Source organism: Stegodyphus dumicola, chromosome 6, assembly GCF_044657685.1.
Source record: "Stegodyphus dumicola isolate Sdum_Otavi_A_Nest chromosome 6, ASM4465768v1".
NCBI classification, from domain to species: Eukaryota; Metazoa; Arthropoda; class Arachnida; order Araneae; family Eresidae; genus Stegodyphus; species Stegodyphus dumicola.
This window is the reverse complement of record NC_140773.1, coordinates 22,840,774-22,854,406: the sequence shown is the minus strand read 5'-3', so window position 1 is coordinate 22,854,406 and position 13,633 is coordinate 22,840,774. Positions and strand designations below refer to the sequence as shown.

At 37.6% G+C, this 13,633-nt stretch overlaps 1 protein-coding gene across 3 annotated transcripts in view; it reads left to right on the top strand.

Moving 5' to 3' along the window:
- The window catches only part of LOC118180634 (uncharacterized), a 53,293-nt gene that overhangs the window by 27,605 nt on the left and 12,055 nt on the right, over nucleotides 1-13,633 (top strand). For 2 of the 3 annotated variants that reach the window (XM_035349703.2, XM_035349702.2), the window contains exons 2-3: nucleotides 5,116-5,320; nucleotides 11,415-11,603. In XM_035349703.2, the coding sequence (XP_035205594.1) occupies nucleotides 5,149-5,320; nucleotides 11,415-11,603 (361 nt within the window). In that variant the 5' untranslated portion in view covers nucleotides 5,116-5,148. Of the gene's footprint in view, nucleotides 1-5,115; nucleotides 5,321-11,414; nucleotides 11,604-13,633 lie in introns of those variants that run through there. The other variant, XM_035349704.2, reaches the window with a different exon arrangement.

Genomic DNA, 13,633 nt, shown 5'->3' with positions numbered 1-13,633 from the left:
TGGGGCGCCATGGGCGCACAATTTGTGTTTATGGATGACAACGCTTGTCCTTACCGTGCAAACATCGTAAGCGAATGCCTTCAATCGGAGGATATCACCCGTATGCACTGGTCGGAATTCTCATCGGACTTGAATCCAGTAGATCACGTGTGGGACATGCTTGGCCGACGAGTTGCAGCCCGTCAACCTTCTCCTACGTGTCTACCAGAACTGAGAGCATTGCTTTTTGAGTGGTGTAATATCCCCCAAGATCAGATCGATAATTTGATACTCAGCATGCCTAGGCGTTGTACGGACTGTATTGCATCGTCTGGGAGACATACAATGTATTAACAATCATGCCAATCATGTAATATTGGTTTTTTGTCAATAGGTTTTTTTTTGTAATTTGCTCCAGGGAGAAAAAATCGCTAATTTTTTTAATAATATCAAACATATAGCATCTTTTTTTGCTCTTTACCTTTTGTTTAATATATAAGCTTTACAAATATGTCAAATTTGTTTTGTTTCTAACTCTTCCTTTGCCTGATTTGGCATTATCCTTAATTTATGGACATGAGTGTAAATCGAGTGCAGTAACTATCCACAATTCCAAGTCGTGAAATATTTGTATCTGATGACATGGCGCATTATTATCTTGGAACATTCCATCGTTATAAGGGTGTATGAGGATCACAGAGGGCTTCAAATGTTAGCTAGGTAGCTGAATATAAAGAACTTTCGTCAAATTCTGTTTAACCACAGGTTCAGATTAACCAAAAGACCGAATCTATGCGCAGTTTCCTCACTAATGGAACCGCTAATAGTTTGCACAAAGCCTTGTTGACAACTTGGATCCGAAACCTCATTCAGTTTGTGACACATCCGAACCCGGCTGTTAGCTTGTACCAAATGGAAATTTAACTCATCAGATCGTCCTTTTTACAGTTATCAAGAATTCAATGCACGTATTTATAAGCGTAGATGATGCACTGAAACTGACACTATGCTGTGAGTAAAGGTACTCGATTCTGTTTTCAGCTTCTATGTCCCACCAACACCAAATCTCGTTTCACGATCCTCACAAACACCATTCAAATCCTCTCCAGCATGTCGTGATTTACTGTGACAGTGGAATGCTGTGTGCTTCGTGCATTGAGCTCCAATTATCATTTCGAGTTAAAACTCGGTTAATTCTATTGGTAGCGATTATGCCGTAACTCAGCTTTTCACACGGCATTCAAGAGTCCAGTTATGAGGATTATATCTTTTATCTGTATGTGAGCGCCACTGGGAAATCTGCCTATTACAATGGATGATATGCGGCACATAAGTGTACTTTAATGTACACTGGTGTGCAAAAATTAAGGACGAGACGGTTTTTTCAATATAACTTTGTACAAAAGCTTTCTAAATCAACACATTTAATACCGTAAGATCCCCAATACGTAAGCACATGAGTAGTGTAAGCAACACTTACTAAAAGAGAAATCAGAGGGATAAAAAGAAGCTTTATTGAAAAAGTAGCATGGAGCGCAATGCGACTGAAGGCCGAAACATCCCTGTGATGGGTGTCCAGCAAGAAACATCTGGTCTTTAATAGGTGATATGATCTCCCCTGTCTGCTAGGCAGGTTTCACAGCGTCTGCCAATGCTGAGAATGAGGGTGTCAATGAGTTGTTGAGGCATTGCTGCCCATTCGTCTTGCAGCGCCAATCGAAGCTCCGGAATCGTTACTGGTGGTAAGGTACGAGCTGCCAAGCGTCTGCCTAGAAAATCCCATACATGCTCGATGGGATTGAGATACGGAGATCGTGCCGGCCAATCCCTACGTTCAATATCCTCACTCTCTAAGAGCTGTTCGGCAGCTACTGTGCGATGACATGGTGCATTGTCGTCCATGAAAAGGAACTGCGGACCCATAGCGCCTCTAAAAAGACGCACATATGGAAGAAGAATCTCGTTACAATAACGGGTCCCGTTGACTGAACCTGCGTCGAAGATGTGAAGGTCTGTACGACTACCAAGCATGATGCCTCCCCAAACGACAACACCGCCACCTCCATTTCAATGATGTTCGAGGGATGATTGCGGCTTCTCCGCTCTCTTCAGATGAGTATACGATGAGAATCGCTACTCAGACTGAATCAGCTCTCATCTGTAAAGAGTACTCGTCCCCATTCATTGTCTCTCCAATTCCGGTGTTCCCGGCACCACAGAGAACGCCTTCTCCGATGGGCAGGTGTTAGAGATACACACCGTACAGGGCGTCGTGCAAACAGACCACCACCGTGCAGTCTTCTGGCCACGGTAAAACGCGATATCGGTCGTCCAGTCGCCTGTGTCGTGTGTCTAGCGATTTCTCCCGCTGTCTGCCGCCTGTTTCTTCTGGCCTGAAAGGCAATATACCGGTCATCTGCGGGTGTGGTTCCTCGTGGACGACCACTACTAAACCCCCGGATAGCTGTTCCTGTAGTTTGAAATTGTCTATAAAGTCGTGAAACGATGCCGTGAGCAATTCCGAACTCTGCAGCCACACTTGTCACACTGCGGCCTTCCTCCAACTTCCCAATGATTCGACCTCGAGTAAAAGCATCCAGATGTCGTCTAACAGATTGATTATTCGCCATTTCTCGCTGAGGCAGCAACTCGGTGTGATTTTAACTGCTATACGGCGTGCAATCTCTTTGCCAGAAATATTGATCTTACACCGACAACATGCTTTATACTACTCAGACACTCCCCCATTACGTCTACCTGCATATCTGCGCATGTGCTACCGTACATCACCTTACTTAATCTCCTGATTGGTCTTTCTGTCCGCTCTGCCTCTTCGTTCAGTTGATGTGCTAATTTTTCGACTTCGTCCTTAATTTTTGCACACCAGTGTATTAGAGACTATCTTACAATTTACGAAAGATTAATGCTTTCGAAGTTTCATCTGCATAACTACTTTTATTGCGAAAGGCTTTAATGAAAACCGTTTGTTATTACAGCTTCAACTAACTCATCATTAACATTCATTTATGCAATTAGTATATGTATAAAGCAATAAAATCCCCCTCTTTTGAAAATCCTTCGTCCACTCTGTTAAACGGATCATATCGCATTTCGGGAAGATTGTAATATTCAAATATCCACTTCATTAATAATAAATAATAATCTTTTGGATGCTAAAATCGTGATCCGATATTAAAATCAAAATGCTGTACGAACAATAGGGAGGTATAATCTCGAGCCAAATGGCTCTAAGGCGTTTTGCAACAGAGAAAGAAATGATGTCGTCGAAAAATGTGTACAAAGCTAGATTTTCCCTGTGTCGCTGCACGGTACAGTTTGCTTCGATGCTGAGGGACAACACGGAAGCCATAGAAAGCATGTACGGAAATCCGGTGCATCACGATCAAGGAAGTGCTATCCTGCTGAACCTATGAATTGGGGATCAAGCCTTTACGTTACTCACGACAAGCTGAACTTCATTAAATTGTGTACTAGATGGTGTAACACAAGCGCTTGATGCCTGAAAGGAAAGAGAGACATGTTGATGGTTGATAAGAGCTTCCACATCGGTGACAAGCGACTGATGAACCACTTCTGAAGAGCATCAGTTCTGGAGATACGAGATGAGCACACTTCAGAGTGGAACGAACGACAATGATGTTTGGTCGGCCCCCATGCCTGAGTGACTATCCACTTTCCGACTGAATTATTTATTATATTACGCGCTACTGTAAGCTCAATTCATAAACGAGAATTACGTTGAACATTGGTAATTTAATTATTTTAGTGTTTTTAATAAATACTCTGGATATTAAAATTCCAGTTTTCCATTGTAGGCAGTAAAAAAAAAAAAAAAAAATCTAATGTATACACCACATGATTTCCTTGTACGGAATATTAAATTATACGCATTTTTTCTTGCATTTCATTTAAACTTATTGGATTGAATTAAATCTACTTCGCCGACAGCGCATAAACCACAATAGAATAAATGCATTTTTTAAAATTCACTCCAGTATTTGTTTACCATAGCGACACTCTGGCGCTAGATTCACTTAACAGTACTATATTTCGTTCATATTATAACTCATAATGCACACAATTTATATCATTTAAAGAATAGAATGATCTAATCGTTGCCACATGTTCTACACAAATACTATAATAAAGTTAGAATGATGTATAAAAGAAATTAAGCAAATAAAACAAAAAAGAAACAGTTTTTCACAGACGATTGAGTATTTCTCATTCAATTAATTCAGGTCTCACTTCGCGAGAAGGCAAAAATACATAAAAACTCAAAATATCTGTATTAAAAATTACGACGTAAATCTTAAACACTTATTTCCTTGAAAAATTTCCAGAAAGGATTAGGCATAATTTAATTGGCAATAATAAATGAAGGCGTTATCTTTGTTGTTGCGAAACTAAGTTTTTCTAGATTGGCAACAAATCCACTAGTCTGCTGTTTCATATGTAAACAATCAATGGCCACCATAAAAAAAGGCTTAGCGGCACTTAAACAACTTTAAAATTGTTAATAATTCTAAAAATAGTGCATACAGATTTACTAAAGGCATAAAAACCTTAACCGGAAGATAAAAACAACATAATCCAATCATTTTTAAAGCAAAAAATGTACAATTTACAAACATATAAGAGTAAAGAAACTGAGATCATTGAGCCGGGTAACAGAGTGGATATATGTATAAATATATTTATATACGTTTGGTGCAGCCTATTGCAACCAAAGTACGAGGTGCACATCTACATGTTATAGCAGTCCTATATAGAAAATTTCAACGTTCTTGAGGCTACTCGTTTTTGAGTTATGCGAGATACGTACGTACGCACGTACGCACATACGTTCGTACAGACGCCACGAAAAATTCTCTTCAGAATTCATTTTAAAGCAGTTTTATAATTTTTTTTTTAAGGAAGCGAGGCTTTTATTCTGTCCTTACGTACAGATATCACGCAAAAACATCGTTAAATTGCATTCGATAGCGGTCAAAATGGATATTTTCGTTAAAATATGCTGTTTGAAACTTTTCGCGATTACAATACTTCCTTTTTACTTCCAGGCATAAAAAACAAACACATTTAATAATAGAGAATACTCTTTTTTCCCCACAGCAAATTCAGAGTCGTGCTAATGATTTTCAAGTTATGATGTCCCAGTTACGATTCTTCCTGAAAGGAAGGACTATTCTAAATACGTGCCTTACGGATCTGGTTTCTAGAAGATTCTCTTCTCGCTCTTCCACAACATTTAATATCACAGAAAGGAGTTTTCAGAATGGTATATCATACCGGTTCAAGCAAACTGAAGTCGCTAAAGGTAAGCAAAGATTTTGTATAAATGATGTTTATACAGCAAATTTATCTTATACTTTTTTTTTTTTTTTTTTTTTTTTTGTACAGTGAATACAAAATTGGTAACCAGCTTGATTAAAACTTAATCTGTATTAAAATTTTAATTAGCGCAATCGTAAATAATTTATTAATAAGTAACTTAAAATTAAACATTTGACGTTAGGAACCTCTTTAGAAGAGCTTTTTCAAAAAATGTTTAACATTGCGATAAGTTAAGCAGTTATAATCTTCGTTTAACTTTCGCGTAACCTGGCAAATACCAGTTTCAATAGTATTGTTACGAATTTGCTATTTAAAAAGCTAATGTTAGTTCAATTATAAATTAAATGGTTTTATTTCTCGCGCAGTGCAGCGCGTGACGAATATTAAAAGAAAGCTAAGCCGGAAAAATTAAAAATACAAGAGCGCGTGCGTTAAATAAATAAATATCTCTTTTTGATTTCGAGAAAGTACTGGAAAATTCTAGCGCGTGATTTTTAAAATCTTATAAAAGGAGGAAAACATCTCAGTTTGTAGTAGTTGCTTAGTTTGTTGTTGTTTAGAAAACTACTGTTGTTGATTGTAGCGAATTCGCGGATTGGCGTTCTTTAGCTGTTTTGAATTACGTTCTATTGGACATTTGAGTAGTTAAAAGAAAACTACTGTGAGATATTGTAATACTGCATGATAATTTGAGAAAATTTAAGCATTTTTTTTGTTGTGATAATAATAATTTTTTTTTCATTTTTCATCGGACTTGTGCATTTATTTCATAACGAACCCGTACGCACGCAACAATTTTTGGTGTCAGGAGTGGGGTTTGAATGCCAATCACAAGAGCGATGGAAGAGCAATTAAGACAGCTGATATCAGCGTTTGCCTCGTTTAAAGAAGAAATGAAAGCAGAGATGAAATGTAATCAGGAAAAGATTGAAACAGGACAGGAAAAGATTGAAGCAGGACAGGAAAAGATTGAAGCAAGACAAGAAGAGATGAAAAGAGAAATTACCAGCGTAATAGAAAACAAATTCGAGGTTATGGAGGGCAGAATTGACGCAGTTGAGAATAAAGTTGGAAACTTTGAAGAAAAAGTTTCTTCGGTAAAAGAAGAAATAGAAGAGAGAGTTTCTGCCGTGGAACAACAAATTAATGATAGAGTTTCTGCGGTCACCAAAGAAGTTGATGATTTAAAGAAATTCGTAGCGACGGCAGGTAGCAATCCGGAAGGTTTCAAATTTTTATCGATGCCTGCTCGTTCCGTTCTGAAACTATCTACATATGATGGGAAGACCTCCTGGCAGGTGTATAGGACACAATTTTCTATCGTTGCGGATGCGAATGGATGGGATTCCCAAGCTAAGGCCTGTCATCTCGCCGCTTCTCTGAGAGCAGACGCAGCGGATATCCTGCAGACGCTTCCCGAAAATCAAAGGCTAGATTTCGAAGCTCTATCCGGCGCTTTGGAGCTGCGCTTCGGCGAGAAATGTTTAAAAGACTACAGCAGGCTCCAATTAAAATCTCGTCAACAGAAGCTCACCGAAACGCTTCAGGAGCTCGCCGCGGATGTTGAAAGGCTGTCACATCACGCCTTTTCAGAGTGCCCGACAGGAACAAGGGAAATCCTGTCCCTGCAATGTTTCATCGATGGCATCCGGGACCCTGAAATACAGAAAGCACTGCGAATGGCGGATGTTAAAGATCTGAAAAGCGCTTTAGTGTATGCCATGAAATTTGAGGCAGCCCAGCAAGCAACTCTTAGGGATAGCTACCCAGTCAGAGCTGTGCGAGTCCACGACCCAGGGGACCAATTGATGGCTCGTTTAGATGATTTATCCAGACAAGTCGATGCTTTGATACGGAGTAGCAGTGAGAACAAAGTGGCTGTAAGATGTTGGAGATGTGGTTCTGAAGGTCACCTACGACGGCATTGCAGAACACCCCAGGGCACGGATAATAAAACGGATGAGTTGACAAGACCAGTGAATGCTTTAAGACGGAATAGTGGTGAAACAAAACCGACCCTAAAGTGCTGGAATTGCGGTGTTGAAGGCCACCTACGAAGGAACTGCAGAACTCCCCAGAGCACGGAAAATAAGGCATACGATTTAAACAGACAATTAAATGCCACGGCAAGGAAAAGGACTGACAAGAAACCAAAGTGCTGGAACTGTGGAGCTGAAGGCCACGTACGAAAGAATTGCAGAACACCCCAGGGTACGAAAATTGAGACAATTTCTGAGCAACGACGCAGGAAACAAATTAATGACCATATCAAGGAACGGAGGTTGCCAGATAATGAAAAACCCTGTTTTAAAGCGCTTAAGATCTCTATAGTGAGTGGCAACAATAACGGACTGTCCATCAATGGGAATATCGATGGAGTTCCTTGCAATATGATCATTGACACAGGAGCTAATGTTACCATCATTAGGAAAGATTTAGCTGAACAGTTTAAAGATAAACTTATTTGGACGCCATCCTGTGTTACCCTTCAGACTGCGTCTGGTGACAAGATCGACATAACTGGGAAGTTAAACGTAAACATCACGTTTGGAAGTGCCGCCTACCATCACACGGCATATGTGGCGGATATTACAGATCCATGCATAATCGGATTGGACTTTTTAAGGAAATACAATTTTTCCTTAGATTTCAAAAACAATAAGCTGCTTTCAGCATCTGATGGCATGACTATCCATCCTCAAAAGGGATCCTCGCCTGGAAATGTCGACGCCTTGTCCGAAAGATCGAGCTCGGGAAGCTGCCGAAATCATACCAGGGTCGAAAAGAAACTCAAGACTACCAGCTATTCTCCATCCCAGAAGCTCTTCGGTCGAGACCTTCGTCTGCCTTGTGACCGCCTGTTTAGTCGCCCTACGGATGCGCCTTCATCGCCTGAGGAACACATCCAAGATGCCCAGGCCCGGTTTGAGGGGATGCACCGTTCTGCACGAAAGCGAGTCAACTTGGCGACGGAAAAAATGAAGATCAGATGCGACACAAGAACTACTAGACAGAGATCCAACAAAGGAGACAAGGTGTGGTTGTGGAACCCAATTCAACGAAAAGGACTGAGTCCTAAATTACAGTCACCTTCGGATGGTCCATATACAGTGCTGAACACGAATGACGTCGTGGTTCGGATCCGTGAGTCTTCGAACTCTTACGACAGGTTAGCTTATTACTATGGCCATAGTACGTAATGTAAATAATTGTAAATAGTATCAGACCATGGTCCTTTTTGTTTATAAATGTGTATTTGATTTGATTTGTATTTAGTATTTGATTTGCATTTAGTATTTGATAGCATTTGATTTGTTTAAGTTAGTTATTGCATTTATTGTTTATATTGTTTGATATTGTAATGTAATGTTTATGCCTCAATTGCATTTATGCCACAGTTGTAAGTTTAGCTTCCTGTCCAGGGATTGTACTGCCCGGGACGTGCAGTCCTTGGGAAGGGGGCAGTGTTACGAATTTGCTATTTAAAAAGCTAATGTTAGTTCAATTATAAATTAAATGGTTTTATTTCTCGCGCAGTGCAGCGCGTGACGAATATTAAAAGAAAGCTAAGCCGGAAAAATTAAAAATACAAGAGCGCGTGCGTTAAATAAATAAATATCTCTTTTTGATTTCGAGAAAGTACTGGAAAATTCTAGCGCGTGATTTTTAAAATCTTATAAAAGGAGGAAAACATCTCAGTTTGTAGTAGTTGCTTAGTTTGTTGTTGTTTAGAAAACTACTGTTGTTGATTGTAGCGAATTCGCGGATTGGCGTTCTTTAGCTGTTTTGAATTACGTTCTATTGGACATTTGAGTAGTTAAAAGAAAACTACTGTGAGATATTGTAATACTGCATGATAATTTGAGAAAATTTAAGCATTTTTTTTGTTGTGATAATAATAAATTTTTTTTCATTTTTCATCGGTCTTGTGCATTTATTTCATGACGAACCCGTACGCACGCAACAGTATTGTCAATCGATATGATATGAGATCTTTCAATAATAAATCGATATGTCAATAATAAATCGATAAATCGATATGTCAATTTATCTTTCAAAGTACTATAGAGACACTAGGTAATTTATATACGTTTGGTGCAGCCGATTGCAACCAAAATACGAGGTGCACATCTACATGTTATAGCAGTCCTATATAGAAAATTTCAACGTTCTTGAGGCTACTCGTTTTCAAGTTATGCGAGATACGTGCGTACGGGTAATTTTTGGAAGCAGAAGAGATGAAAAATTAGCAGCGCCTTCGCCGGGTATCGAACCGCGGACATCTAAAATACCGGCTCAGTGTGCTGACCGCTACATCACGAAGGCACGCTAGGAAGGCGGAAGAAATACGTTATAGTACAAAGGGTAAAGATACTGAGATATTTAAAACTAATAAATGCCTTTTTAATAGTTTAAACCTTCATTTTATTTAATTTATAATTTATGATATAAACAATTGATAATTATAAGCATTTACAGCAATATTATAATTAATAAAATATATTTCTTTTGCATATTACGCGACTGGGAGAAGAATCTGTTAATTTTTATTGTTTTAATTAAAACTAAAAGCTGTGAAAAAGTCGAGTTACAATAGACCACCGTTTATACGTCGTTTCAGCTTGGTCCCAAGTCAGTCTCCTATTTGTTTTTTATATGTCGCATGACTTCTGTTTTAAATCGTTTTTGTTAGACTTACAGCATTGGTTTTACATTTCGAAGTCCCACCGCTCAAGCACTTTGCCAAGAAATGGAGGTAGAGCAAGAAAATAGAAGCATGAGACATACTAACATTATGGTATAGGAGTTGAAAAACCAGTTCATAAATAGTTCCCCTTAGAAAGTCCTCCACGAAGGCATCCCTCCCCTTAGGCAGATAGCCTTAGCGTGCTTTGCCATAATTAAATACACTACACCACCAGTTCATAAATAGAAGAGATACTTGATACTAAAATTTCGCTTATGCGTTTTTCTGATTTATACGTCATTTCTGAATGGTCCCTTGAAAGATGTATAAACGGTGGTCCACTGTATTACTTTACAATATTTTTGTAGTAAAAATTGTTTTAATTTTCTCTTGTAACATACTGAATAATTAATGAATCTGAATTCCTGTCATAAAGAGTGTTTGTTTTGCATCTGCTTTTATAAAAAATAAGAAAGATAGATTGGAATTATTTTTTTCAGGTAGAAAAATTGTTAGTTAATTTATTATTTTTGAAATGATTAGTTTCTACATTATGCAAAAGGACTTCTGTCATCGCAATTCAGAATTTATTCTAGAATTGTTATTATTACAAAGTTTGTTATCTTAAACGCAAAAGTATCTTGTTCTTGACTTTTTGGTTAGTTCCTCAAGGCAATTAAGTACAGTTCTTGGGATTTCATAACATTCAGATTTCCATTTAATCGGTATTCTTTAGAGCTAGTGACTCAATTAAATCGGTGGTAACGCGATGATAAAAATATTTAACCAGTAAATAAATCATAAAATCAGAATCTCTTCTTTAGACCATTAACAAATCGAAGTCCATTCTGATATAATACACAATGAATATTAAAAATTCATTGAATGTGCATAATTATTCAAAAACAAGAGAATGCAGAAAATAGCTATTTAAGAATATTAAAAGCATGTTTTTTAAAAAATTCTGAAAACACAAACGATACTTTTCTGTCAGTTCCACTATACTGTTGGTTATTCGAGGGCTGTCATCGAAAATATCGCGGAAGAAAACTTGCCGAAAAAGTAACAAAAAAGGGGAACTTGTCGTCGCAGAAAACATCATTGTAAAGAAAGTAAGGCGAAAGCATCGCAGTTCTAAATGCTGTAGTATAAAACATCGTGATAGAAAATAAATATTTTATTCAATGATGTTTTAAAACTGCGAAGTTTTGTTACCACTGTGTTTTCTGCCACAACGTTCTATACCGTGATGGTTTGGAACTACAGTGATTTGTTTTTCCTTTTTTTCTTGTACCACAATTTTTTTTTCGCTGATATTTTTCCTTGGCTTTGTTTTCTTTGCTAGCTTTCGTCCATTTCCAGCCACATCTTATTTTGTCTATTTTAATAGAACAGAAGCCATCAGACATTCAGAAAAAAACAGATGACGTCAAGTATGAAGTAAGGCCAATGCGAAAAATAGATGTTCCTCAAGCTTTAGACGTGTGGAGAGAAACCGGAATGCAAGAAGGAACACATAGCATTTATTCTTGGCTGAAATTCGATCCTCAGGGATTTTATGTTGCTATTACAAATTCAGGTAGTATACCATTATATCATAAAGTTAATATCACTTAAAACGTACAAAAGCATCTTTTATCAAAAGCATCTATTATCAAAAAGCGTAAAATAAACTATGAACTAGAAAAAAAGAACTACTTAGTAATGATGTAGTATGCGATCTACCACTTTAGTTAGTTAGTTATATCTTAAATGGCACCATTCTTCATGCAATTTTATACAAATGCACGCATGATAAAAAAATTAATTTATTAGTATATTTGGCTTACATATTTATTAATGTTTAGAAAATAAAGGATATACAGTGGTATACTTCATTAATCCATATCCTTATTATTATTTTTTTTCCAACGGCGGGCACTTGCCTATAACGGCATTGGCCACTCCTAAGGCCAGAAGTGGTGGCCATTTTATTGTAGAGGCACCTGTTAGGCGGCCACCGTCACCACCTATGAAGGGACAGACAATTTTACATCCCTGCCTTCTCTGGGAATCGAACCCGGGCCCTTGGGTATCTCAGTCGGGCTTCCCTAACCATTATACCGTCTGGGCGTCCACTCTTAAGGCCGGAAGTGGTGGCCATTTCATTGTGGAGGCACCTAATAGGCGGCCACTGTTACCTACTATAAAGGGACGGACAAGTTACAACCATACCTTTTCCGGGATTCGAACCCGAGCCTTTCGGTATTGCAATCGGCTCCCCTAACCATTATACCATCTGAGGGGGGGTCCTTGGACGTATATCAGACGAACTTTTCTAATAAGAATAAAGGTAAAAAATAAATTCGTTTTTATAAAATGTACCGTTGTGATTATTACAACCCTGATTAGTACTAAATACATATATAATGCGGGAAATATGTAATGTGAATATAAATATAAATGAAGCACGACACATGATACTGTAAATATTTTCCTGCTAAACAGATCCAAAAAAAAAAAAAAAAATACATATACTAACGTTTCTGATCTTTTTTGGTTTCCCCCATTCGCAACGTTAGCCGATTTATTAACATTTTTGTTTTTCACAGTCGTAGACACCATCGTATTTGTCATTTGGCATGCTATAGCTAAGATGCAGATACGTATGCCATGTTCATGTTTCCAAAAAATCTCTTTTTTTTCACCTCCATTGGTGATCCTAAGAATTTTCTTCGTTGCTTCGTTTCTTAAAAGCTTTTCTAAAACTCACTGGTAGTGAATTTTTAAAAAAATATTATTAAAAAAACACAAAATCACTTTAAAATTCAAAGGCATGGTGAGGGTTGTTTATACTGAATAGTAACAACAGGCGTATTCGTGGGCAGTCACAACTTGTGTCGAAAGAGGTAAATATGTGTAACTACGCGTAGTCGTGACTCATCGGGCTCGAGCCGCATTCCGAGACAAATGCCGCCTACAAGACAAAAATTTTAAAACCCAAACAGGTATTTTAAAGCTGACGTATATCGAAGTATCATTGTACAAAATTGTGCAAAAATATTACAAGATTTCAATTTAATTTTATTTTTCAGTTAGGTTGTAGAGACATTAGGTATATTTTTGGAAGCAGGAAAGATGAAAAATAGCAACCGCCTTCTCCGGGAATCGAACCACGCCACGGACTTCTGGAATACCGGCCCAACGGGCAGAACCACTACACCACGAAGGCACGCTAAGATTAATTATGTAAACACTATACCAGTATAAAACCAGTTACTCATATTCTGACGTAAGATATTTTAGAAAATTGATTAATTAAATTTAAAGTTAAATTAATTATAATAAAGTTAATTAAATTATATCTTCGTTTATATGAGTAAAAGTTATAATGACTATATATGCAATGCTGTTTAAATATATGATTATGTATATTTACAAATATTTTTAGACTTCTTATTAATATTAAAAAAATAATGTGCATTTGCAAGACTTGAAGGCAGTTATAACTTTAACTCAAAATTATAATTTTTCTGCTTGTGGGTATGATTTTTCTGAAATCGTTGGTTGGAACTTCAAGAAATTGTCACCGATTGTATAAAATTTATATTAGCAATTTCAACGTGATTC